The 26,333-nt window shown below is 37.0% G+C and overlaps 1 protein-coding gene across 3 annotated transcripts in view; it reads left to right on the top strand.

Moving 5' to 3' along the window:
- Window positions 1-26,333, top strand: part of ERCC6L2 (ERCC excision repair 6 like 2) — a 58,854-nt gene that overhangs the window by 6,090 nt on the left and 26,431 nt on the right. For 2 of the 3 annotated variants that reach the window (XM_009471728.2, XM_087741395.1), the window contains 11 exons: window positions 1,561-1,680; window positions 3,138-3,331; window positions 5,525-5,686; window positions 6,922-7,129; window positions 8,557-8,697; window positions 10,289-10,402; window positions 11,899-12,018; window positions 18,286-18,357; window positions 19,517-19,662; window positions 24,683-24,778; window positions 26,155-26,254. In XM_009471728.2, the coding sequence (XP_009470003.1) occupies window positions 1,561-1,680; window positions 3,138-3,331; window positions 5,525-5,686; window positions 6,922-7,129; window positions 8,557-8,697; window positions 10,289-10,402; window positions 11,899-12,018; window positions 18,286-18,357; window positions 19,517-19,662; window positions 24,683-24,778; window positions 26,155-26,254 (1,473 nt within the window). Of the gene's footprint in view, window positions 1-1,560; window positions 1,681-3,137; window positions 3,332-5,524; window positions 5,687-6,921; window positions 7,130-8,556; window positions 8,698-10,288; window positions 10,403-11,898; window positions 12,019-18,285; window positions 18,358-19,516; window positions 19,663-24,682; window positions 24,779-26,154; window positions 26,255-26,333 lie in introns of those variants that run through there. The other variant, XM_087741396.1, reaches the window with a different exon arrangement.

The following is a 26,333-nucleotide window of genomic DNA, read 5'->3' as shown; positions in this document are numbered from 1 at the left end:
CCCTTTTACAGCCTTTCGCTGTTGTTACAAATTTGTGATGCATAATTCTTCCAAAAATGGAGGATCTGGAAGACACATGGAGATTTTATGTTCAGTTGAATTTTATTCTTATTCTTGAAAGGATTAAAAAAAAAAAATTAAAGTCAAACAACATGTGCAAACTTCAGTTCCTCTTAGCCTCAGTTTATATGAAATATTATGTATAAAAATGTTTGGTTTTCTTCTACATGTCTCTTTCCCACCCTGCAACCCTATATATGATGTGTTTCCTCTCTCTTCTGTTCATCTACCTTTACTCTTCTCAGGTATTTTTCCTGCATTTCTGCACTCCCGCTGGTCCTTTTCCCTGCATCGTTAGAGGGAGAAAGCTCTGGAAATTTCCTGGTTTTTGGAAATCAACAGATGGCAGCTTTACCTCTGCCCTGCTATGAGCAGCTGTGCAGCAGCTGCAAAAGGAAGCGGCTGGAGCTGCCTGCTCAGAGTAAAGGGGGTCTGTTGAATTTTTAAAAGAAGGGCACCTCTCTGATGATGCATCTGGTTCTTGCTGCTGCATAGCCCCATAGATACCAAGTGGGTTTTACAGATTTGAGTGTACAGATCTCTCTCTGCCTTCTTCCTGTTTTGGATTACCATGGGAGCAGCTTGGAATAGCCTGTGCTGGGATGTTTGTCCCCACCATGGTGTAATTATAATAAGTGTCTTCTCATAATCAAAGGGAAATCACATTGACTGGTTTGAGGCAGATGAGAGAATGGTTTTAAACTAAAAGCGGGTAGATTTAGACTAGATATAAGGAAGAAATTTTTTATGTTGAGGGTAGTGAAACACTGGGACCGGTTGCCCAGAGAGGTGGTAGGTGCCCCATCCCCTGGAAACATTCAAGGTCAGGTTGGACAGGGCTCTGAGCAACCTGATGTAGTTGAAGATGTCCCTGCTCATTGCAGGGGGGGGTGGACTAGATGACCTTTAAAGGTCCTTTCCAACCCACACTATTCCATGGTTCTATGATAATATAGACCCAAACACAACAGAAAGAACTGGTTTTGAAGTTAACAGCAGCAATTGGAAGGAATGGAACATGCAGGAAATGACATACTAGTAAAAATCTGACCTCTAGTTTAAACCTCTTCTCCCTTTTGCAGAAGTAGTGTTGGGAGTATAGTTAGGAAAGTGTCTCTTCCTTCTGTTTTCTCACCCAAGATTCAAGTGTCCTCCTGAAAATGGAGGCAGATTGCAAGGCATGCTTCTCATCTCCTTGCTGGCTCGTTCATAATCTCTTCTGTATTTTGGGGACTTCTCCACTTAGAGGGTGAAAGACTAAAGTAGAGCAATTAATTGTTCTTATAATGAATTCAGGATTCTCCAAGGGAAGGGGTTCCCATTTTAAAAACATTGATTTAAAACAAAGAAACAAAAAAACCCCAAACCAAACAAAAAACCCAAGCCCCCTTTCTAAATCCCATCCAGGATTTTGTCCTAAATGTTTATTTTCAATGGAACTAATTCACTTTCTGTTGGCATATTTGTACATAATCACTGGGATTTGTTTTCTTTCTCAAGGTCATTTCATTTTTGGCTGCAGTGTTGCACAAAAAGGGAACACGTGAAGATATTGAAAACAATATGCCAGAATTTTTACTGAGAACAATGAAAAAGGAATCAAAGTGTAACCCCAAGAAGGTACAGCCTCTAGTGATACAAGCTTAAGGATTTTGGTAAAAGGCAATACTTGGGTTTTTTGTTCATTTGTTTGCTTTAGGAGTTTATGTATATTCATTTTTAATATTCAGCTACTTAGGTAGATTAGGGGTTCATGGCCTTCCTAGGGGTGTTAGGGAAGCCTTCAGTTTTCCAGACTGTCGTAGCGCATTATTTAGCTCTTATTGTCTATTCTGTTCATACTGTTGATCTGCTCTAACACATAACATTTGGAAATGTCTGGATGAGATTTGTAGCTAGAATACTTTGAAGAGCCTGTGTCATTGAGTAGAAAATCAGTTTTGTGTGATTGTGTTTCTAAAGTACAAAAAGCACATGTGTTTATGTTAACATGATATTTAAATAATTAAGGCAAATGCATATATTTTGAAAATTTATTGCCAATATCCTTGTGACCTAGCATATTTTCTCAAATGACTGTCATGTCAGAAGCAAAGCTGACTGATTATCTAGGTAATCAAGTACAGCAAATAAAGATACCTGTAAAAGTTCTGTGTGAATGAGAGAAATCTGAAGATAATTTCAATTTTACTCGTCACAGGACCTATGCAATTTCTGGTTTTGCTGTTTTTATTTTATTGGAATAATTGGAATATTTAACTGGCAGAATGGTTCATATGACACTAGCTCTGTGAATAATGGATACAGGGTCCTCAGGAAAGACAGGCAGAGAAGAAAAGATGAAGGGATAGCACTTCATGTGAAAAAAACCAGGAATGCTTCTGACTGAGAATAAGAGAAGAAGAATCTCACTTTGAGGACAATTAAGTATTGGAACAGGTCACAGAGAGAGGTTGTGGACTGCCCATCCTTGGGGGTTTTGAATACCTGAGTAGGGAAAGCCCTAAATGTCTGAATTCAGTGTTGCCCCTGCTTTGGCCAGAAAGTTGGACTAGAAACTTCCTGAGATCCCTTCCCACCTCATTGATTTTATTATTCTATGATACTAAATGAGTTGTACGAGCCATCTTAAATTTTTAAACCCTTTCAGGTCTTTCTGTTTTGAAGTAATATATTGACTAGACCTGTGAATTGAAGGAAGCTGCTTGCCCTGTTTATTCTTTTGTTTTCTCCATCTCTAAAACATTTTATGGTACACAGATACAGATGCTATAACAAAGCAAAGTGATAGTATCTCATGTCTTATTGCAGTTGTTAGACTGAGTAGCACTACTCTGGTATCTTTTATAATATTACAGTATTTTTCTTCTCTACTATTTACATAATCTGAGTAAACGGATTACTTTTGAATTTGTATTGCCCCTTCAGATATTTTCTATACTGTGCTTTGAAGCGACAGAGTTAAACAATTCAAACTACAAAGCACTGAAGTAAATCTCAAGATTTTCACTTTTCTTGTTGAGAAAGTGCTATGTTCTAGTTTTTCTGGTAATACTATAACAGCTATTTGTTTTCAGACTTTCCTCATAGTGGCCCCTCTTTCAGTGCTGTACAACTGGAAGGATGAGTTAGATACATGGGGATACTTTAAGATCTCTGTGTTACATGGCAGTAAAAAGGATGATGACTTGAGTCGCATCAAGCAAGGGAAATATGAAGTTGCCCTTACAACGTATGAGATACTTCGCCTGTATTTGGATGAATTTAACAGGTACTGATTTTAATGTATTTTTCTACACAGAATTTTGACTGTCTGTCTAAGTTTTGCATTGTTCTTTGCAAGTACTTACTCTTTCTGTGTAATGTACTTCCTGTTAAATCCAACGACTCATTGTGTTGAAGATGAGAATCCCATTGAACTATCTTTGGAGAGTTTACCGTGTACTGTCTTTGTAGTGGGATGCTTGGGAGAAGTTTGAATAGTTTTCATAAAGCTAGTTTTTGCTGTTAAATGGTTCATTAAGTGTTCACTAAAAGTTGCATGAATTGCCTGCCTTAAAACTGGTGGTAGCTAAAAAGATATGCAGAAGATATTTCTATCTTTCAGTCCAATGTAAGGAGAAAAAAAAAAACTGGAATTCTTAGCAAATTTTCAAAAGGTATTTTCCTTGTTATTTGCACTTTTCACCAGCTCAAGGAAATTCCTGAGTCCTAAAAACAATGAGATATGTGTATATGTGTCTCTGTGTGTAATTTTAAATACCTGATGGGCTTACCAGAATCAAGGTCTTTCTGTCAGCAGATTGTGTTAGAAATCCTACTCCATTTGTTCCATAGCTGTCAGCATTTTCAAACTAGGAGTGTTGCCTTTCCTTTGGCTGTGCTCAGGAGTACTTAGCCTCTCATCTGATCCTAGTGGTCCTCTTTCCTTACCTCATCTTTGAAGCAGGGTACAACTTGCAAGAATAGCTAGTAGTAGCAGCCTGCCCTTAGCAGCTGGTGTTGTCAGTGGCTCTGCAGATCTTGGTGTTGGGAAAGGTCCAGGCCCCAGTGAGTGTCCTGGTGTTCTGGACAGCCGTCACCAAAACAATCAGATCTCCAGCTCTGTCAGTGGTCAGGTCTGAAAAAGAAGTGCAGATAGGAGAAGACTAAAGTAGTTGTGTTCCAGTACCCTAATTCTTGCTGTTGACTTTCTGAGGAACTCTTCAGGCTTGGTCATTGAACAGACAGTGATCAGGAAATAGGTGCATGTGCAGAGCAGGTCTGATGTGTGACTGACTGCTTGCATACACATTATTTCAGCGTATAGATTTACCAAACTCTTCTGCAGAGCATGTGACTGGATGGGCCTATGATCCTCACACTGGGAGAAGCTATGAGTCTTGCTTAGCTAGAATGATGGATTGGCTTCAAAAACTGGTGTTAAATAATTAATTTTCACTAATAAGAATACGTAGACTGTTATGCATGTAAATCAGCGTAATGAGAGATTAAGTTGAAGGATCTAGGGTCATCTGTTAGGATTCTTTCAGAAACTCTAATTTTTCGCAGATGTTAGGAATGTAAGGGACTCAGATAAGAATGAATGTATTTAGCCGGCATCAAAAATGCCACAAAATCAGGCTTCAGATGAGTCAACTAAATGCAGCTTACTCAGGAGAGAGGTTTCCTTCTAAACATGTCTGTTTCAGCTTTTTGCTGCTTGAAGTATCATCAAAGTGGATATGATTTTGTTCTGAAATATTCATTCCTATATATAAAATGGTCTCATAAAGTTAAATCTCTTCCTAGCAACTTGATGACTTAAATTAGTATCACAGTATACAGGTCATTCTACCTCCAAGTTTTGTGCTTGAACTGTCTGCAAAGTATCTTTTGGTCCCTGCTTCTAGATATGTTCCTAGTCACAAAATCACAAAATATTAAAAATCCTCTGCCATATTGGTATCATATAGATATTCAAGAAGTTGAGTGGTGCTTCCATGTAGAAAACCATGTGGACTGAAATGCTTTCAGTCTACTTCTGGTTACACTGGATAGGTTTTGTGGGAAAAATGATGCACACGTGTGTTGAACATGTTTCAATAGTTTACCTTCAGAGATTTATTTAGTTTTTCTAAATCTTACTTATGAGTGGAATGAGTGCTAGTGCGATGTGCTGGATTGATTGCTCCAGAGATTGAAAGCTGCATTCTTCACACAGAGCATTTGATACAGTTAACAGCAGTTAATTTGTTTGGCTATATACTTTAACCGTTATATTCAACAATGGCAACTGAATTTACTAAACAAACAGAATATAAGGAACTGAGTAGTATAATACAATGTAAGACAGGAAAACCAAAAAGTAGTAGTGTCTTATAATAATCATGGCCACGTGTATGGCTGACTTCACTTTGCATGTGTATGTGGGGTGATGGGTTAAGTAGTTTCAGTTAATAGAATATGTCTTCTTGATCTGCAGTGTAGAATGGTCTGCTGTCATAGTGGATGAAGCACATAGAATCAAGAATCCAAAGGCTCAAATAACTCAAACCATGAAGTCATTAAAATGCAGTGTTCGCATAGGCCTAACTGGAACCATTCTTCAAAACAATATGAAGGAACTTTGGTGTGTTATGGACTGGTAAATAAAATATCTTTTTTTACTATTTAAATGCCTCTGTATGTTACCCATGCAGTAGGACTGGGATAGGGCTGGATGATTTGGACCCATCTGTGTCAAAAAACCAACACCAAACCACAAACCTCCCCCAAAAAACCAGCAATGTTTTGTGAGCATGTAAATATGTTTTTCCATAGATGTACTGGAGGTAAGCTCCTGGTAGGTACATCTGCAGCGTGTATTTTGCAGTTATTTAGTGAATTTGGAGCTCCTCTTTGTCATCTGGCTTCTTTGGGAAATTTGGGAAGCAGTTAAAATTATTTTTTTTTCCCCTATGTTTACCTTTCTTTTTTAAGGACACTGTTGTCTTCTTCGTCTATCCTCCACAGTAGATTGAGAATCATTACACAGTTTTGAACAGCATTGTGCCTTTGCTCTGTCCAATATGTGCAGGTCGTTCTGACTTACTTGAAGTTGAAAGTAATAATAATTTTCTGTTTTTCAAAATGCACAAGTGCACATATTTGGAAAGCAACAGTCTTGTCCAGGAAAACTTCTAGTGGAGAGGGAGAGGTGGAGATAATCCTAGATATAAATCTAAACATAGAAGACTTAACTGGGGATGCTTTACAGAGGAGCAACAAAGCAAACATGCCTTAAATACAAGGAAATACAGACTGAATTGAAATATCAGGAAAGAAATACTTTTAACAGTAAGCTTAGTGTTGCATCCTATGCTGATATTAATAGATTGTTCCAATATGTAGTGCTGCCAATGATTACCAAATTCTTTTTCCTATTGGGTTTCTTAAGATTTTATTCAGTGAATTGCAATATCTGCATAACCCGATTTTAATAAAAACAATAAAAATTGAAAAAATGACTGCTTAGCTTCCAATTTAGGCTCCCGAACAGTAGCAGCCTTGTAGTTTAGAGGTTCTATATACTTGTGACTTCTATTGCTCAGCTAAGCTTTCGTTTTTCTGGAGGTGGCAACCCTTTCCTAAGGGGACTCTTAATATTTGAGGATCACAGTAAGTAACTGAAAAAATGACATGACTGGAAGTAGTGTATGTTTCTATTTATATACACAATTTTTATTAATTTCTCTAGTGATTGTTAATTTAAGATCTCTTGCTGTTAGCCAGAAACAATTTATGGTATGCTTTTAATCAATGGAAAAGGATAGACTGCCTTGGAGTAAAGAAAATGCTGTTATTCCTTCACACCCCACCCCCCCTTTTGTTTTTTACTAGGGCTGTACCGGGACTTTTGGGTAGCAGACTACATTTCAAGAAGAAATTTTCTGATCCAGTGGAGCATGGCCAGAGGCACACTGCAACTAAAAGAGAGCTAGCAACAGGTCGTAAGGCCATGGTGAAGCTAGCAAGAAAAATGTCTGGCTGTTTTCTGAGACGTACCAAAGCGCTTATCAGTGATCAGTTGCCAAAAAAGGAAGACAGAGTAAGAGCGCCTGCACGTTTCAAATACAATGCTACTGAATATTCTCTTCTTTTTTGTTTTTGTTGTGTTTTTTCCTCTTTCATCATGCCTTTAGTAGTTTATGGTTTTCTTTTGGACTTAGGAATTTAAGAAGAATCCAGAGCCTTGGAAAAAATGCACATGCAGTAGTGTGCTTTGTTCACATAATTACTATGATTGCGTGTTGAAATGGAGTTAATCAAGCATGAAAATGCTCAGCTAGACTTCTGACTAGTGATTTACACGTCTATTTTATGTGCACTTTTGTATTTATCTGTGCAAAGCCAATGCAATGTATGTAAATCTCCTGAAATTCTATGCAGGACTTCTGAATTTGCAGCTTGACACTTTGTACACAGAACAGTATGCTTTTCATTTTTAACTCCCTCATTTTTGATCACTAAATAAAAGAAAACCCCCAAACCTAAAGCTGATTGTTGATAGGTCTGTAATCCTTGTCATCTGATGGTATTGTAAACATTATATAAAGTGATGATACTTACGACTGTAGCTAAGAGTTCTGATAAATTCTTATTAGATATATTTGTGCTTTCCTTCTAAGTAGACAAACACGTTAGTTTGCAGCTGGTTTTGTTTTCAAAATTTGGTATTTCTTCTTCATCCTTAGTGTATAATAATGTCATCTAAACTGTCTTCTGAAGGAAAGATTAACACAAATGTCAGTCAGTTGCTTTTCTAAATCTAGCAGGTTTTATTCTTTTCATTCTCTTGTTAATGTGAGTATATGTTCAAGTTACTGCTGTATTATTATAGCTCAGCATGGTGCTGGTGCTGTGTGGGTGGCCTAGGTTAAGGAATGATCTCGGGATTTCTGTCTCCTGCTGCTTAAGACTAAAGATGTCATGGAGATGCCACCCGTGGTCTCTAAGAAGAGGGATAAGAGTTTCGGCCATAGCACTGTGTAGATCCTTGCCTTCTCATTGCTTATTCTGTTTGTCCTGCCTGTGGTAGTGCCCTACAACAGCTAGTGCCTAAAAAGAGGAAAGAAAGGGTAAATAAAGCAACTGGCAAAGCAGAGGGGAATCCTTAAATTACAATTATGCATTTATTTCTCTCATTTTTCCCTCTTCCTCCTATCTCTCCTCAAAAGTGATACTGAAAGCTTTATAGAAACCTAACAGCACATTGTTGTAGCTTGATATTGATGCTCATAGAATTTTGGGAGGGAATAAAATAACTACACATACATTTTTTGGCTACAATTTCATACTACTTTGGTGTCAAGATTCAGATTTTTTCATTTGGTGGTAGAATAATTTCATGTAACTATTTCAGCAAATATATTCTTGTTTTCTACTTTATTTTCAAAGTTTTATGTTTTTTGATGCAGTGCTCTTTGCTTTTCATTGTATGCTGCACATAATTGTGGTTTGGGGGTTCTCTTTCAGATGGTGTACTGTTCCCTGACCGAATTCCAGAAAGCGGTGTACCAGGCTGTGCTAGAGACAGAGGATGTAAGCTTAGTATTACGAGCAGGAGAGCCCTGTAGCTGCAACAGCGGCCGTAAAAGGAAGAACTGTTGTTACAAAGTAAGAACTTGCACTGTTTGGATTTTAGAACATAGTCTTTCTGGTTTGAATGGTAGGTAGGTTTTCTCAAGACACTCTCTGCAAAAGAAGAGCTGATTGAGATGGCTGTGTGGTTGTAGGCCACCTGTTTGGGAAATCCCGACTGGAAACATGGGCGATTGCATCACAAGCACGATGGAGCTAGGCACTTTGGGACTACAGCAAAGCTGCTCTGCATGTCCTGAGCAGGTGGTTGTTATTTATGCAGTAAACTCTGGTTTTGTTGTATTAATAAGCGCACCTGTGAAACAGTTGATGTTGGCATGGATATCTTATTGGGATGTTCAGTATGTGTCAGGCATGCTGCTCCCATATGCCTGAGGTGGTCAGTGCAGAAGCTGCAAATCAGAGGCATCCTGGACCCAGCAGGTCGTTTGGGCTTTGCTTGTGTTATAACTGCGGTTGGATTGTGTCTCTCTGTGGCACTAAACATGTGCTTTGCTTTGCTTCATTGAAGGGAGAACTCCTGACAGTAGCCATACAGCACAAGCAGAACTTTGTTCATGAGTAACAGCTCTGTAGCTTTCTTCTATCGTCTCTGGACTTCATTAACACTTGATTAGTCTAGCTTTGTATTTGCTTTGTCCATATCACTCAGTAGGCTCAGATTGAGTATGTCTTTTTAACATTTAGAAGCATATGTCTCATACTTGCTTCTCCCTATTTTCTTTTTGGCCTGTTTTGATTCTTGTATAGTGTTCGGTTGTTTTGTTTTGTTTTTTTTTTTTCCTCCTTCCAAATGATGTAGCTTATTCAGTCTTCTGCATCTTTCTTTAGAAACAGTCACGCTATGAGCCTGTTTAATACTCCATGGATACTAGTGTTAGTTCTTTGCAGGCTTCTGCTTCTTATGATATTTTGTAGAAAAAAAGTAAAATGCTGTTGAACTTAACTCACAAAGGGCATTAGGCAGGCCTGCAGATACTTAGGTGCTCTTATGGACTGTCTTATTCCAAGGTTAGCCATGAAATTTAGTAACTTGAGAGGGGAAAGGAAAACAAATATCGGTCGAATCAGCCAACCGTAACCAGAAAAATAGCTGATGCTGTTGCTGCTGCTGCATTTTAGAATGTTTGAAGTTGTTTGAATTATGTTACTTGAGATGTTTATAAAACTTTATACATTTCTGCTGCAGAGAAAAGTAAAGTTAGCAGTTGTAGGGTAAGAAGTCACTCAAACAGCTCTGGTTTGATTTACTTTTAAATCAGTTGTAAAGTTACTGTCTTTTTGTCTACCAAGGAATTCTTGGTTATCTTAATTTCTGCAGCTATCACACTATCTGAAATGTTTAGCAAACTATGAACGTAACTGTGGGTTTTTTCTCTTTTTAAGAAGATGTTTTCTGTCAATAAGGTCACAAAGTTGAGGAAAAAAACCTTGCTGCATTTTGGTTAGAAATACAGTATGCATCTCTTTGGGATCAATTATTGTACTACTTAGAATTGCTAATGCATTAAACCTTGTAAGAATAGCAGTTGTTTTAGATTATTTCTTATTTTCAGGAGCATTTGTTTGCATAAACATTCTTTCTTTTCTTTTTTTTTTTCTGTAGGTAAACGCTCATGGTGAAACAATTAAGTCACTGCGCTTCAGTTACCTGACAATCCTACAGAAGGTTGCAAATCATGCTGCACTGCTGCAGACAGACAACACTAGCAAGCAGCAGGTTAGTTTCAGAAGTATCTAAAAAATACTTGTGGAAAATGGGATGAAAACTCTTGAATGAAAATTGCTGCTGGCCTCATTTTTAAGTCTTAACTAACTGAAATTAAGATATTTTTCAAAATTCCTTTTCCATTCAGTAATTCAGAATGTAGCCCTTATTTAATAGAGATGTTACACAACAGTCTGTTCATTTAGTTGATGCATATCTGAAAATAAGGGTGATAGAAACATTGGAGAGCTTTAGGGGGAGGAGTAATTTTTAGTGATTTCTAATAATGCCATTTCTGTTCCATTTATGACAAGTGCCTAGTAAGAGGAATGTCTTTGTGCAAATAAGTAAATAACAAGGAATTTTCCTCTAGTATTTTATATTCAGAGCTGAGCTTCTCTAAATAATGAGAAACATGTTTTAGTAGAAAATGCACAAGGGGAGAACAGTATCAGTTTATCTTTTTACTGTGGTAAGTAACCTACAAGACCCACAAATGGCAGAATTTTAAAAATGCTTGTATGTGATCCTTAAGATCCAAAAATGAGCAAAGGGATTTAGGGATGTTCCCACTTTCTCTCAGAAGCCACAAGGAAATGGAAATGAGAAAATCCTTGCTAATTTTGGCCAGTTTGTTCCATTAAAGCAGCTGTGATTCTTAGAAAATGTTACTGTTAGTGTCCAGGGCCTTATACGCAGTAAATACCCAAATGTTTTCAGTGTTGGGTTTTTTTTATGTTGTGTATGTAGTTTTTGTTGCAAAAACATTTGAGAGTTTAAATAGCCACTGAAATTACAATATATGAGTATATTGAGACTCAATATCTTTTATGGCATATGTAATTATTAACCTCTCCAAAATCTACTGAAGAAACGGATATTTTGTAGTATTTCTTATCTTTAGTATTAAAGTCCATCACGTGTTATTCTTAGGTGAGAGATGAGATCTTTTCTGCTCCTCTGGAAAAGTAGACTTAAAGGGTGTGGTCACATTCAAGTTCAGAGCTATCCAAATTCTAGCAGTGGAGCTTTAATGTGGCTTTTGAACAGTTTAAATGCATTTCCCATCCTGATTTTTGTTATATTGGTGGGTCAACATGTAACTCTCACATTGGCTTATCATGCCAGAGGGTCAAGAGAGATGCTGGTACACAACGGTTGAGTAATGCAAACCTCAAGTCAACGGAGTTCTTGAGACTGACAATTCTGGCCAGTCCTATTGCAGTCTCTGCCCAGGAGAAAAAGTTTGGGCATCTCTAACTCTAGTAACTGGAATCCATGGTTTCAGATTAGGATCCTCTTTCTTTTTTAAATGAAGCAAACCAAAACACACAGGACATGTTTTATCCAGTACTTCTGTAGCGAACCAAATAGCACATAACTCTTTCTGTTTGAGTTACTTTGGCAGATTACTTGTTTCAACCTGTTTAACTCCTTGTATGGCTTACTGGTATCCCAGTGTAGCTCTAATTTTTAATGCTTGTTCAAACTTTCTGCTTTTCTTCCAGGAAGCACATATCAAACGGGTGTGCAGCGAGGTATTTTCCAATTTTCCCGATTTTGTGCAGTTAAGCAAAGATGCAGCCTTTGAAACAATTTCAGATCCAAAGTACAGTGGAAAAATGAAGGTAAACTTGTTCTTTAGAGGAAAAATAAGTAGTAGTAGTAGTAGTAATAGATCTGCAGCTGTAGTATTTGGATATAACAAAATGTACACCTAATAGTTGTGGGTTTTTAAACATTTCTGTTTATGGTGGTGGTATCACAGCAGAAATCTCCTGTCCTGGCTCATGGTGCCTCTGGGCAAAGACTGGATGAGTGATCTGTGATGCTAAGATATCCTAAGATGTTAGCTTCACATGAAGTGACGGTCATGGAAATGAACCTTGCAGTCAAGGGGGTTGGAGTCATAATGTTATGACAGGCAGTTCCATGAAACCATCAACTCAGTGGCAGTCAGAAATGTTTGGGGAAGGAAAAGAGAGCCAAACAAAATCCTTATGGACTTAGCGATTTGTGCACATCTTCAATATTGTGGGTAGTTCCAGTCCCTCCTCTCAAAAAGCATGTGGTAGAACTTGAAAAAATTCAGAGAAGGGCCACAAAGGTGATCACTGCTGTGGGACAGAAGCAACCAAGTAGGCTGGGACTCTCCAATCTGGAAAAAATGTCTTAGGATGAATGTGAGAGGGACAGTCATGAGTAGCATGGAACTGGTGAAGATGTACTGAGTGCTTACTGTCTTTTCTAACCCGTTGGACATCAAATGAAGATAATGGGAGCCGGGCTAAAGATGAATAAAATAAACATGTTAAGTGTAAACCTGTAAAACTCCTTTCCTCAGAAACTGGTTTCAGAGGGGAACAGGATGAATAACTGTAAAAGATGTCTAATGTAACTAATTAAAAAGAAAACCATATTAGGTTTAGGAGTGTTCCTGAGCTGAGAGTAACTGGAGGGGAGGAACTATGCAGAATGGAGTATACTATATTTTTGCGGTCTCTATAAATCTGGATATTCACAGTTGCTGGGGGGGAGACGGTGGCTGGGCCACATTTTTTGTAACAGTAATGGTTGTTACCACTTTATTGATTTGTTATTATGCAAGCAACATCTTTCTTTTCTGTTATTATGTACATGTGAGAGGCCTGCATATTACCTTTGTTACATACACTTTGTTATCTCATGAAAGTCAACTTTATTGTTAAATTAGCTATCAGCAAATATTTAATACACACCTGTAAAAACTAAGACCATGATGTTCAGGGGTGCTTATGAAGCTCTTCTTTTCTTGGTTAAAACGAATTTTGCTTTCTCTAGAAATTTCTCTTGGAGCTATTGCATACATCACTCCAGCACTGCCTTACAACATTTCCATTATCTGTTTTTTGACCCAGTAGTGAATAACACAGGCAAGCAAAAATGCCTGAGTTAAGGCAGAGGTTCCAACATTTTGTGCCTTTAAAGTCAGCAGCTTACGGAGCTCCCTGTTGGGAGGAATCTGTTCAAAACTGTGGCCGTAAGTCTGAGTTGCTTCTGGGACAGCATAGACTGCAGCATCTTCTCAGGGGTGCAGCTGGCTGTGTCTGTGGGTTGGGTGTAACCTTGGCTGGTAGCAGTAAGGCCCTTCTCATGCTTGTGTGCAGTGGGCCCTGGGTGGTAAGGAAGAAGGTCCTGCTATATTGCCATGTCAGAGTAAGAGCATAACCAAGGTGGCAGGAGAGCAGAGGCTGTCATCTTTTTAAGTATACTGAGCTTGTGCTGATGGCTTGATACTGATGGGATGTCAGGCAGGTTGAATGTTTCCTTTTGACATTGAGAGATCCACATGGTTAGAAAAATGAATCTCTGAGCTACCAGTAGGTAAGTGCCAGGCCAATTTACATTTCTGGGTAAATTGCCCAAACATAAATAGAACCATAGAATAGTTTGAGTTGTAGGGGACCTTTAAAGGTCACCTAGTCCAATCCCCAAGTAGAATGAGATGAGAAATACGTGATTAAAAATAATGACCTATTATCAAGGTGTTTACTGCTGTTTTTTTTTTTTTTTTTATTGTTAGTGAATCTAATGCTCATCTTCATTCTGTGTCACTAGAGACTTTCCTGATTGTGCTTTTTTATTTAATTTTTGATCTTTTAGCTTGTTATCAGTCTATACTGATCAATATTCCTGTATTTCAAGGTATTTTTTATATAGATTGAAGATAACTGCAAAAAAAAACCCCCAAACGAAAACAAGACCAAAAAACCCCACAGCCCGCCCAAAAAACAAAACCCAAATCCTAAATAAGCAATATTCTTGAAAAGAGCCTCGATATGGAGAATTTCCATTTTTAAAAAGTAGTACAGTGTATATCATGGGAAACTGGATTTTAAAATCCAACTTTATGTTTTTGAAGTCGTATTTATATTGCAAAATGCTTCTTCAGTGTGTTTGGTAGATGAGAAATAAGTGCAACATAAATTTCCGTAGAAAAGTAATAAAATAAATAAAAATAAAAAAAAATTGCTATAATTCTTTCACAGAACATTTTATTACTCTGACCTTTTAAAGTCAGATCAGAGACTACAGTGCAGTAGTAGTAGGCAAAGGTACAAAGCAATATGGACCTTTCTTTCCTCCAATGTAAGAAACTATGATCTGGTATTTTTATGAGGGGTTCTGCTTGTTTGGTTTGTTTTTTACGTTATGAATTATAGAGTAGAAGCATTTTCAAATGCTGCATTCATGCCAGCCCAGTAGACTTATAGAATATTTTTCCACTGATGACCCCTGGTTTTGTATATATGATGCTTTATTTTAGGAATCTATAGTGTCCATTTCAGTCCATTGCAAACTGGATAGAATTTATCTAAGAATTATTGAAAGAATTGCTTACTTTGAGGGAAATTGGTCTGATTTCTCTTTTAAGGGGAAGTTGAATTTTGTGGTGGTTCATGAAATACATCTTAGTATAAACAGAATATTCTGAACTGTATGGTGGTATCTCTCTGCCTGGAAGGAGGAGTTTTATGTAATGGGCCAAGTAGCCATTATTGAGAAATAAGTGTTTTTTGAGTCCATTAAATTTCATTTCAGAATAATTGTGATGCCAAATTGATTCATATCTGTCTGGTATTGTGGTGGCTTTTTTTTTTTGTGCTGCTGATTGCATTGGAGGTTTGTCTTGTGAGAAGAGATTCTCTCTCTCTCTCTCTCTCTCTCGTTTTCTGTTCTGAATTTTAAAACAGAAGCTGTTTGGGGTGATTTTGGTTTTTATGCTGGGAAGGAGAGTCATTCAGAAGGTATTCCATTTAGAAGGTCCTCTTACCATCAGAAAGTAATCAGAGGAGAGTCATTAGATACTAGAGCTTGGAAACTACTTTATATGTTTTTAACATGTTTATTTGGAAATAAATGAGACAAATTATAGTAAAATATTTCTAATAGCCATGTCCCACTGTAATACTTTTCATTTTCTGTTCTATAAATAAATTCTAAAAACTAGTTGGAACACTTTTGTAACTTTCATCTGGTATTATAGACTGCATAGGTATTATTTAGTCATTTAAATTAAAATTTAGTACAGACTACCCAGAAATTTTGGCACAGGTGACTGTTCTTTTGTAGATGAGCATATTTGCAAAGGAAAAGTTTGTGGCATTTATTAAAAATTTATTCAGGATGGGGGCAAGGCTGGGGTTTGATGATGAAGTTCACAAGCTAAGCAGTTGTAACTGTTTTGAAGGGTTGAAAAGGTTAACCTATCTGCTAAAATATCTTCTGTTCTCTCACCAAGCAGAGATAAAACACATAGGGAAACATAGCTTTTTGTACTGTGGAATATGCCTCCTGCTACCAGTAAAACTAGAATTGCTTGAATGGAAGTCTGAGAGTTTGTGTCCTACCTTGTGCTGTGGCTGCAGTCATCTCTATGTGTTTTGCAAGCTGTAGCATTTACAACGTGCCACCCCAGGTTTGCTGTTCTGAATTTAAGATTATAATGAGCCTGGAAAAAACAGTTCCTGTAATCCAAATGTACACTTATAAGCCTTGATTGTATACCTATGACTCTAATCCTCGTTGTGGTGGGAGGTGGGTAATAACACATTGATGTGATCTGAACTTCAGCTGTTTTTGTGGAATTACTCCTTCATTTTCAATCATACTGCAGAACATAAAGTTTTCAGAAGACTTTGCTTACCCTTTCTATTGCAAGGTGAATTTCATGCCTAGATTTTTAACTTTCAATAGTTGAATATGTCAGAATTGAAGTGAAAGGAGTGTGCTGCCTTGTTTGGAAACCACCCTTTTTCCGTCACAAAGTAAGAAAGTGGGGACCTGCAAAGTGTAAGGACAAGTGATTTCATTGCTTTTTAAACACAAAGATTGGTGATTGTTCACACAGAAGTATTGGGGACTGCTTGGAAAAGAAGTAAGAAAAATGAAGGTTGTTTTAAAAACCTCCAGTAATTCTTGTTACTACTTTTGATTATTTCTACAGTTCTGTAAAAATTCTGGCTCAGGGAGACTCTGTATGCTTTCTAAGTGAAAAGGGCTATTAAATGTCTGGGTGTTTAAAATAACTTTTTTTTTTTTAAGTAGAGGTATAATATTTCCACAGACATCCATTTGTGGAGTTTTGAAATACTGTTCTTAATTAATATAAATGCTTTAGGAATAAGTATATTGGATTGATTTATTTATTTTGCCTGGAATATTACAATTATTTGAGTAGAAAAATGGAAGTCTATTGGAACACCTTGCAAATAATAGTAACTTCCCTTATTAAACATAACCGTAACCCAGGCAGGCGTGGTTTTGGAGGCTTAAAAACATTCTAGGCTAGCTTGGACATCTGTATGCAAATAAGGTGTTCTCAGATATGAGCGGTAAAATTTCATCACAGTCAAATAACTCACAATACGTAGTAATGGGGAGATATGCATTTAAATCCTTTTGGGACTCTTACAAAGAGCATGTTACTTTTGCTTGAGTATGATCAAGTATTTCTTTTTCAGACTAACAACTTTCAGGATAATACTCCGGTGTGCAAGCATAGCATTTATTTCTCTTTGGTGCAAAACCATTCATTACTTTTCCCTGTTCATCAGAACCGTTCTTTACTCCAGAATACCGAAAATCCCAATGAGCATAACATTGATCCATTTTGTTTAAACAGACTGGGTGGATTTGTTTGTGTGTTCTCCTATAGGAAATTCATTATTTGGCCTATACTTTACTCCAATAATAACAACAATAATACAGTAGCCAAATTCCTTCTACTTTAAAAGCATGTCACTGTTTTTCTTCTCTTTCTTAAAGTGGTTAAATAAAATGCAAATGTAAGTCATCTAGCTCTTGTTAAATTACCCGATGTGGATTTTTTACCCAATAAAATAAATCCTGGTTTGTATGTTGTTGTACAATGAAACCAGGCAAAAATTACCTTGTTTATACCTTGTTTTCACTTGTAACTGGCTAATGTATACAAAAGGGCTTACAAATGATGTAGCATTACTATTTTATAATCTAGATACTATCCAGAACTGTAAATTTAATATAAACATTCCTCATTATTTGCTTGTCAAAGATTTGTTAGGCTTTTAGTGAAATCAGTGTCAATTAACAGTTTATGTATTTATCACTGAATAAATGTAATTTTTAAATATTTATTGCCCAGTGGGAGAAAGCTACAGACATGGTACAGAAAATTCCTCTTTCCCTTTTGAGTATTGCTTCTGCGTAGTACTCTGGAGCTGCTGTTGCCAGATGTGGACATGCTTCTTTTGAAAATAACAGTATCACTATTATACACAAGGATCTGGATTATTTGCTTCCCCACCAGAAGAACATTGTGTGTGGGCGGATTATTGGCATTTCAAGGTCTGTGCAGAGTCTGGGAAGCCGGATCCTACTGTAAACAGAGCAACAGACAAGAGTGGGAGCAGGGAGGGGCATACATCTCACTGATTATTTTAAGAAGACAAGTTCCAAGAAGTTCTGAACTCAGATGTAGTACAGAAAACTTAAACAGACCTTCCTGTTTTCAGGGGAGTTGTGTGCAGTTGCTAAATGCAAAAATTCACAAGCTGAGCTAGCACATGAGATAAGTAACGTTTTGTTGCGGTCTATGCACTGACACAAATAGCTTCTGAATTTACCTGTTAGTAGTATGATGGCCTTTTTATAGTAGGGTTTCCATGTAGATCATTGAAAAATGCATAGGTCTGGCATCTCCATTAGCTTTAGCACATTTATTATGTTAGTAATGTTTTTTGCTATACTTCTGTTTGGCTTTGCAAACAGGTAATTACAATGTAGCCTGTTTAAAGGCTGAAAACACAAGAAAGTGTGTGTGAGATGAGCTGTAAATAAAACCTCTTCATTTGTATTCTGTGGTTCGTTTACAGGTCCTTCAGCAGCTTTTAAATCACTTCAGAAAAAATAAGGATAAAGTTCTTCTTTTCTCCTTTTCCACAAAGGTGAGCTCCATGTGATTTTTGTCAATTAACTCCAGCAGTAGGTTCTGAAGCTTAAAGCACTGAGGGTGACAGTGTAAACCACATTTCCTTTCTCCCTGTACTATGGGAAATAATGATGAAAAGGACGGTGTTACCATATTCCAGAAGCATGTTGAAACCTTATGTTATCTCATGATAAAAATCGTGATGGCAAAACAGATGTAACACTGCTACCTGCCTTAGGGCTTTTTAAAATTGTTGTATTACTTCAGGTGAAGCTAGCTCATACCAAGTTCAGCTGTTGTGTCTTGAGTTAGAGCAGTGCCACGGCAAAATATGACTGAAGTATCATACAACCTTTGTGTTAGCACTGAAAGTAGTTAAACTTTCTCTTTCTACTGGCTTTTGACCATCACCAGTGATGAAACTTCCAACCTTGAGATTTATTACACCAGTTGGTTTGAACTGGAAACAGTGTTTAATTGGAGCAAGAGCACTTTACTTTTAAGGCACTTGCTAGAGTACTGTGTTTCCTGAAATGATGCAAACTGTAATATGGTTTTCTTTACTTAAATATTCGTAATGATAGCATTAAAAAGTATTAAAAAATAATAGTGAGTGACAGTTCAGAGTCTTAAATATTTAATAATTTTGTGGCTTTAAGCCAGACTGCAGGTTTAATATTTAGATGTAGTAGTAAAATGTTCACGTGTGTTAGGCTGTGCTTCATGGTGTTCAAGACCAGACTGACTGCTGGTTACTGCAGTCTCTTTCGCTCTGTCCCTTTGAACTTTGACTGTGCATACCAGCCTGTTTCCTGTACTGGCTCTGGTGCTCATTTACCATACTTCAAGTCATTGTAACTTGCTACGATGCTAGGAAATAAACAGTTTGCCTGCCTGCTTATTGGATTGAACTGACTGAGCATCACTTAGAGGTGGGACAGGCAGCCAGGGTTGGAGGATTGAATGAGACCACAGCAGACCAACGTTAATCACCTTGAGTGCTCTAGAATCCCAGCTAAAGAGTGTCAAGGATGTTGATATCAAAATGGGGAAGATTTACTCTGATTTTCAATGCTTGGACTATTGAAAATATATTTGAGAAACATGGCCTCTGTGATTATGTTTAATTAAAAAGATAATACAAGCACTTAATCTTTTTTTATTTTTCCACCCAGTTGCTGGATGTGCTGGAACAGTACTGTATGGCATCTGGGCTAGATTACCGAAGACTTGATGGAAATACAAAATCAGAAGATAGGATCAGAATTGTAAGAGAGTTCAACAGCATTCAAGAAATTAACATATGTCTTGTATCTACAATGTAAGAAAATTTAACTTGTAGTCTGTTTCACTCTGCCTTTCTAGTGTTTAGTAAACAGGTTACTCTGCATTTTACTTGATGACCTCGTGAGGGGTTACTTTTTTGAGAAAGTGAGTCGTTCTGTTGTCTGTTAGTAAACAGACTCACTGCTGTGAACTGAAGCTTCTTAAAATATCTGAAGACTTCTTCCTTTCCCCTCTCCTCTGCTTTATGAGGATTGCTAAGATCTGAAACAAGCAAGTCTTCTGAATCCTACTTTTAAATTTCCACTTGCTATACAAGAGAGAAAACATGAAATGCTGTATTGAACTGAAAAATTATCTCGTAGTAGTTTATTAACCACGTTAATTACTGTATGCCTATTTAAAATAATTCAAACAATCCTTGATTGTCTTTTAAAAATGAGTTTGCCTATCAGATCTGCTTATCAGTTTATGATGGATAGTGAATTCTTTTGAACTAGAGCAGTATGTTCAACTAGAATTAATGAAAATATGATGATCATTCCTTTCTCTTTTTTTTTTTTTTTTTTTTTAAAATTCTGGTTACTTCCCTGTTTCATCTTGGATGAAGTTTGCTACCAGGCAAGGGCAGAAAGTGAGCAAAGAGGAACTTTAATCTTCCTGCACAGAGGAAAAACTCAGTGAAACTCAATGAAATAAGCAAATGTGCTGTTCTTGCCTATACGATCACTTTGGTCCTTCTTTACTGAAAGTGTGCATGTTGGAGTCAGATAGGAGGATCCACACTACCTCTGTTTAATTAGAAGTTAGACATAATCTTGAAGACTGTAACAAGTGCATGTTGGAACTGTCTTTGGGTACTCTCTGGTGCATGTGGGCAGGGTTGTGAAGAGATTTGTTTTGTTGGTCATGCTCATTTGTTTGTAATCTCTATCAACTGTGGAATGTGGCCATCAGCTTCCCTAGGACCTTCGTGGGTCCCTATTCTTTGTCGCTGAAGACAGCAGGGAATTACTGCGTCTGTAGCATTAGGAAATGCTCTCTAGTTTGTGCTTCTATCAGTCTAGTTTAGTTGCATAATTATAACCTTTTCAGTTCTCTTCCATTAATTTACATAAAAATAAAAAAGAAGGTCAGGTAAACAGAGATGGACTTTCTGCTATTAGAGCTTGTGAATACCTCTGTAGTGGTGAGCTTTCCGTGCCTGCTGGTGGTGCTTGAGATGAGAGTCTTGATTCTGTTGTTCCTAGTGTTTCTCATTTTACTGAGTAAATGGAAGGAACAATGATGGAATTGCAGTCAATATAATCAGTTTTACTGAGAAAAACAGGCGGTGCAATTCTTTGTGTAGTTTATCACAGATAACAAAGTTATCTTCTTGCTTGATTGATACACAGTAATGGAAGCAGCTTTAATTGTGTTTATCTTCTGGAAATCAGAAAGTGATTTATCCCAGATTCATCCTTCCTCTTACTCATATTTCAGGCATTAGGACTTCACAGTATATTCTTTATTTCTCAACACATAGTAAGTTGACAGAATTGGGTCATTTTCTTCTGTCCATACTTTATTGCAAAATTTTTGGCCAACTGTTCTGTGTAGTCAACTTGTACGTTCTGAAAGTCCCATTGCTTGAAGAGCCAAATGTTGATTTTCGCTGAAAATACTTGCACAGTCTTTTGGCTGCAGAAATGCGTTCTGCAAAGGATGAATTCCCTGCATAGTGATCTTGAGTCTGCCATTATATTCCGCTGGCACATTTAACATACAACTTTAAACAGGAAGCTCCAATCTATAAATTAGTGAGTTACAGTGCAGACAGTGGTGATGACTTCACTGTTAAATTTACAATGTTCCTGTTATATTCCATATTTTTTATACCAGCTAAATGCTGTTTCTGCCTGGAATTGCCTATGTATAGCTCATAGACATTTGGAAATCCTGATTTTAATTGATTGGTGATTTTTTTGAGAAATAGATACTTAAATAATTAAAAAAAAAATCTGTATCTATATAGCTTAACAGTCTTGCAGTTAATGTTAGTGTTAAACATAGTCATATAGCTATCCATACTGCTTTTATGGATAGCTATGACTAATATAGCCATATGGATAAATATGTTTTATGGGTGTTGAGAGAAAATACGATTGATTTCTTCAGAGCTGGTGAATTCCATCAAACCAGTAGGTATAGATTATGAATTTCAGCTTTGAACTTCATGGAAGAATAAGTATACATCTGTTGGAACTTCTAAGGCTCATGAAGTAAAGTCTATTTCAGAATACTTCAGTCCTGTGCTGGTGTTGCTGGGAAAATGTATGATTGTTTGGAGGAAAGGAAGGGAATTTTTGGTCATGCGTAGAAACATTAAAATAATTGCTGGAGTTGCTATAAGTTGATAGGAGAATGTCAGAGCTTGCAACTCCATTGATGCTGCTTAGCCTGAAGAAGGGGAGCTGCATATGTACAATACTGAAGTCTACGCAGTCCTGTTCCATTGCGGTATTCTGGAAGAAATGAGAGCAGGAAGTGTTCCCACCTTTAAAGCTAAATTGCTGTTCTCTGGGTTTTCCACACTAGTTTTTCTCTAGATTAATTCCTTCAGAATAATAAAAATCTATTTCTGCTTCTCAGTTTTCTTTGTTATGTAAAGAGAAGTGCTTAGATGATGAAGAGATGATGGTTACAGAAATTCGTATACAGTTTTTACTGTGATAGGTAATAGTATGCACTTCCATTCTACCTGCAGCGTTCTCAGTTACTGTCTGTTACTGGACTGCTGTCCATTACTTTGTACTTTTTCAGGGCTTCATTTAACTTGAATTCTTCACAACTGTGTTGTAAATAATTTTTAATCTGCATGTAGTCACATTCAAAGAACTCTCAGCCACAAGATCTCACTGAAACAGAGACCATACAAACTATAAAAAACTTAACCTCAGTAAATAGAATTACATAGTCACAGCTTTCATGGAAACTTTCCTAATGCAGTGTTGTTTTGTAACGTCTGAACATTGTGGTATTAAGTTGTTAGTGACAGGGTATAAAACCAAGCCATTTACTTAATGCTGTGTGCAGTTTTAAATAAGATGATCTTTTGAAAATTGATGTTTGTAACAGAACTGTTATGGGAGATTTCATACAGGGCTCTTCATTTAAGCTGTAGTATAGTCATTTGCATGGACCATCTTGCAATAATGACTTTAACCTCTAGTTAAAATTATACTTAAAATGGAAGATAACTCTTTACAATGCACATACAAACTACTGCATTCATTCTGTCCATGAAGGATATGGGAGCCATTCTTTTTCTGTTTTGGAGTATCTGAATTTTTGTGGCATACCTAAAAATATTGAAAGGTAAAATCTTTATAAAGCTAAGTATCCTGTTTAGCTAATTTTCATAGTCTGGTTTACTGACAGTAAGTCTTTGCACTGAGGTTTAATTCATATTTCAGTTCCAAATACTGCAATTTTTTATGAGAAAGCATTTGGAAAAACATGTTGACTTATGTTTCAGTCTGACTGCAAGGTTGGTTTGGTAAGATGAGAGGCTGAATTCTGTCCTCACTAAAAAGAAATACACCAAAATTCCAAAATACAGTAAGGTATTCTGAAAAATACAAAGATTTTTATTCAGCATTTCAAACTTTGAGAGCGCTCATCCTCCGGAAACCTCCGTTAATATTGGCAGGTTCCCACATCCTCTCCCTTTCCAGATTTAACTAACCCAACACCACACCACACCTGGAAGGAAGAGGCCACAACTGTATTTACATTAACAGGGATTCTATGAAGACCAAAAGGTGGTGGAGCTCCATAAGCTTTTGGTTTCTGTCTCCATTTATTCACATCCCTGGAAACTTTACCTTTCCCACTGCTTTAAACAAGGAGAATATAAAGTAATCTATTAAAACCAGGTGCTTGGTAAATTAAATGGGTTGACTTTTTCAATTTGTGGTACTTCATTCAGAGAATAACACACTTGAAATTAGTGCTGTCTATGTCAATGTAAAGAATTGTTTTAATAGTTAAATTAATAATAGTATTTGGCATGTGCTTATATAGGAACTTGTCTCTTTGTGTAGGAATACTGGTTGAGCCAGTTGAAAAGAATTTTCACTATTTGCTTGTTTTGCAGCTAGATGAGAAGTGGTGTTTTCCTCACTTTTGTTCCTATCAAATCATCCAGCTATGCACATGCCAAACTCCAAGTAAACTGAGTAGTTTTGTTAGACTCAGCAAGGGCATTAGTTAGCTACCTGGGGTTAAACATATGCTCAAATTCATTGTTGGCTTGTAGGCTTTACCCACAGTACAGCTGTTGAGTGTTTAAGACAATGTAACTGGTACCCCTGTGACTCCTTTCCATCACAGTAGACAATTTTCTTAGTGAGTTTTTTCCTTGTAATGATAGGTGTGAATGTTGCTGATACGCAGCTGTGTGGCCAACTATATTTTTAACAGTTGACTTACATACTGTACAAATATACTTGTGACAGTTGTTAATTCTTACAGGTACGACTTAGCCTAGACGGTGACCATTTTACCGGAAGCTGCATAGCGTTATTGTCAAAACTATGTTCTGGGGTTAGAGGAAGTAAAATTTAATGCAGACTTTTTATTTAAGCTATAGTTTTCCTGCTTCTATAATGTTAACTGGCACAAAAGTGGTTATAAATTTCAGTATAGCTGTTGAGGGAGTTGGCTTGTGGGGGTATGTGGGTATGGAGGGCCCAGTGGGTACGAAGTAGCAATCAGGACTTTTACTATAGTAAGGTGATAGCAGTTGGTTATGACTCAGCTAGTCATACAGTTTGTAATCTTCTGGCTACTTAGGTGAGACAGCTGCATTTTACACCAGTGGTTATTCAGGTACTTGGTGCTTATTAACACAACAGTAACACAAAGCTGTACCCCACTATTTTCAGTATCTCTATTGTGCTCTTTTTTATGTTGGGAAACGGTATGCTAATATGGACCTAAGACAGTGAAAAAAAATTGTTCTGATTTTCTTACTGTCAAATAGTTCTGTTTTTTCATTTTTATGTTTTTAGGGCTGGTGGACTGGGTCTTAATTTTGTTGGTGCCAACGTTGTTATACTGTTTGATCCTACATGGAACCCAGCAAATGATCTTCAAGCTATTGACAGGTACCCTCTCAAAATACAGAACCTGATCCATGTTGTACTCTTCTTTTGCTTTGATCCTGTAATGTAATTCTCCAACTAAACTTTCCTAAGGGAAGAAATTTTTTACATAGTCTGACTTGTCCACAAGACAGTAAGAAATGTCCAGCTAATTTATTTTTTAGCTTTGATGTTCTTGTTTTTAACCCTGAATTTTACTTCTTATTTTCCATTTTATTTTTGTGGCACTGTGATGGTAGGCTCATAAAAAAAAAAAAAAAAGCCATAGTTACTGTAACTTTTTGTGATCTCTAGAACACGCGTGCGTGTGTGTATAGCTGGATGGCATTTTTCCTGTGTTTGTCAGGACAGAGTATGTTGTAATTGACCCTAGTTCAAGTGACGATTTGAATTCCAGAATCCTTAAAGAAAAACATATATGTTCTTTTGTGCTTCACCCTTGTGGAGATTAGTGTCATTTCAGCACTCACTTCCATCTCTGATATTATGCCATTGGAGGATTTCCAGGAATCTGGATTTTTCTTTCAAGGCTCTTTGATCGTAGGATGTTTCCCTAGGAATTCAGGACAGACTCTTGAATAGCTGAAGTAAAGAATATTGGAAGCCTTCAAAATTCAGTAGATTTATATATTTTCGTGAGCAGAAATAAAATTGTTTCTGTTGCCCCATCCAATTATGTAATTCCATTTTAAGGGTCTTTCTGACTTCTAAAAGGTGTTTATGTGCACCTGCTCTAGAGAAATACGTGTATCAGAAATGTCTGTTGTTGAAAGGGGCTGTCTTTAAAGAATCCTTGTAAGACCATATTTCTATAAATTGGTTCAAACCCTCTTGAATTTTCAAAATATAACCTTTTGGAAGTCTCAGGATTTGCCATTTAGATAGAACGCTGCCTGTTGATTAGTTGTTCTTATGTTCTAACTTGCAAAGTGCTTATAAAGTTAAAGAACAGACTACCCCAAGTAATCCATGATCTAACTCCTATATAATGCAAATAGGAGAATATTTTGTGCAAGAGCAGATAGAGATGGGGGGTGGGGTGGAAAACGTGAGGAAACATAGTGGAAGATACGTTTTTGAGAGAGACGGGAGACAGGCCTTGTGATACAAATTGAGGAGAAAGCTTTTTCAACTGGATAGGCCTGGGAAGAAACTTGGAAAACTAAGGCTAAAGGAGAAGGGAATGAAATACTGAGGAAAATTTAGAAAAGGGGGGGGGGGGGAAGCCAAACCCCCAAACCAACCAACTCATAAATTATTTAGAGTAGTCCTGTTTTATTGGAATGCTTTTTTAATTTATTTATTTTACTACCCCTAAGAGCACTCTGTTTTTTTACTGATAATAAAATATGTTTTTTAATATGCCACTGTCCTTGCAGAGCTTATAGGATTGGCCAATACAAAGATGTTAAAGTGTTTAGATTGATATCCTTGGGAACTGTGGAGGAGATGATGTACTTGCGACAAGTTTATAAACAGGTAAAGTTCACAAACTGTTTAAATTGGGAGCTATTTTTAGCTCTTTCAATGACTGAAAGCTAATCTAGCCTATAGCAAA

This window comes from Nipponia nippon, unplaced genomic scaffold (genome assembly GCF_047370975.1).
Source record: "Nipponia nippon isolate SJK-2023a ecotype South Korea unplaced genomic scaffold, ASM4737097v1 scaffold_8, whole genome shotgun sequence".
Lineage (NCBI taxonomy): Eukaryota > Metazoa > Chordata > Aves > Pelecaniformes > Threskiornithidae > Nipponia > Nipponia nippon.
This window is presented reverse-complemented; position numbering and strand designations above follow the sequence as displayed.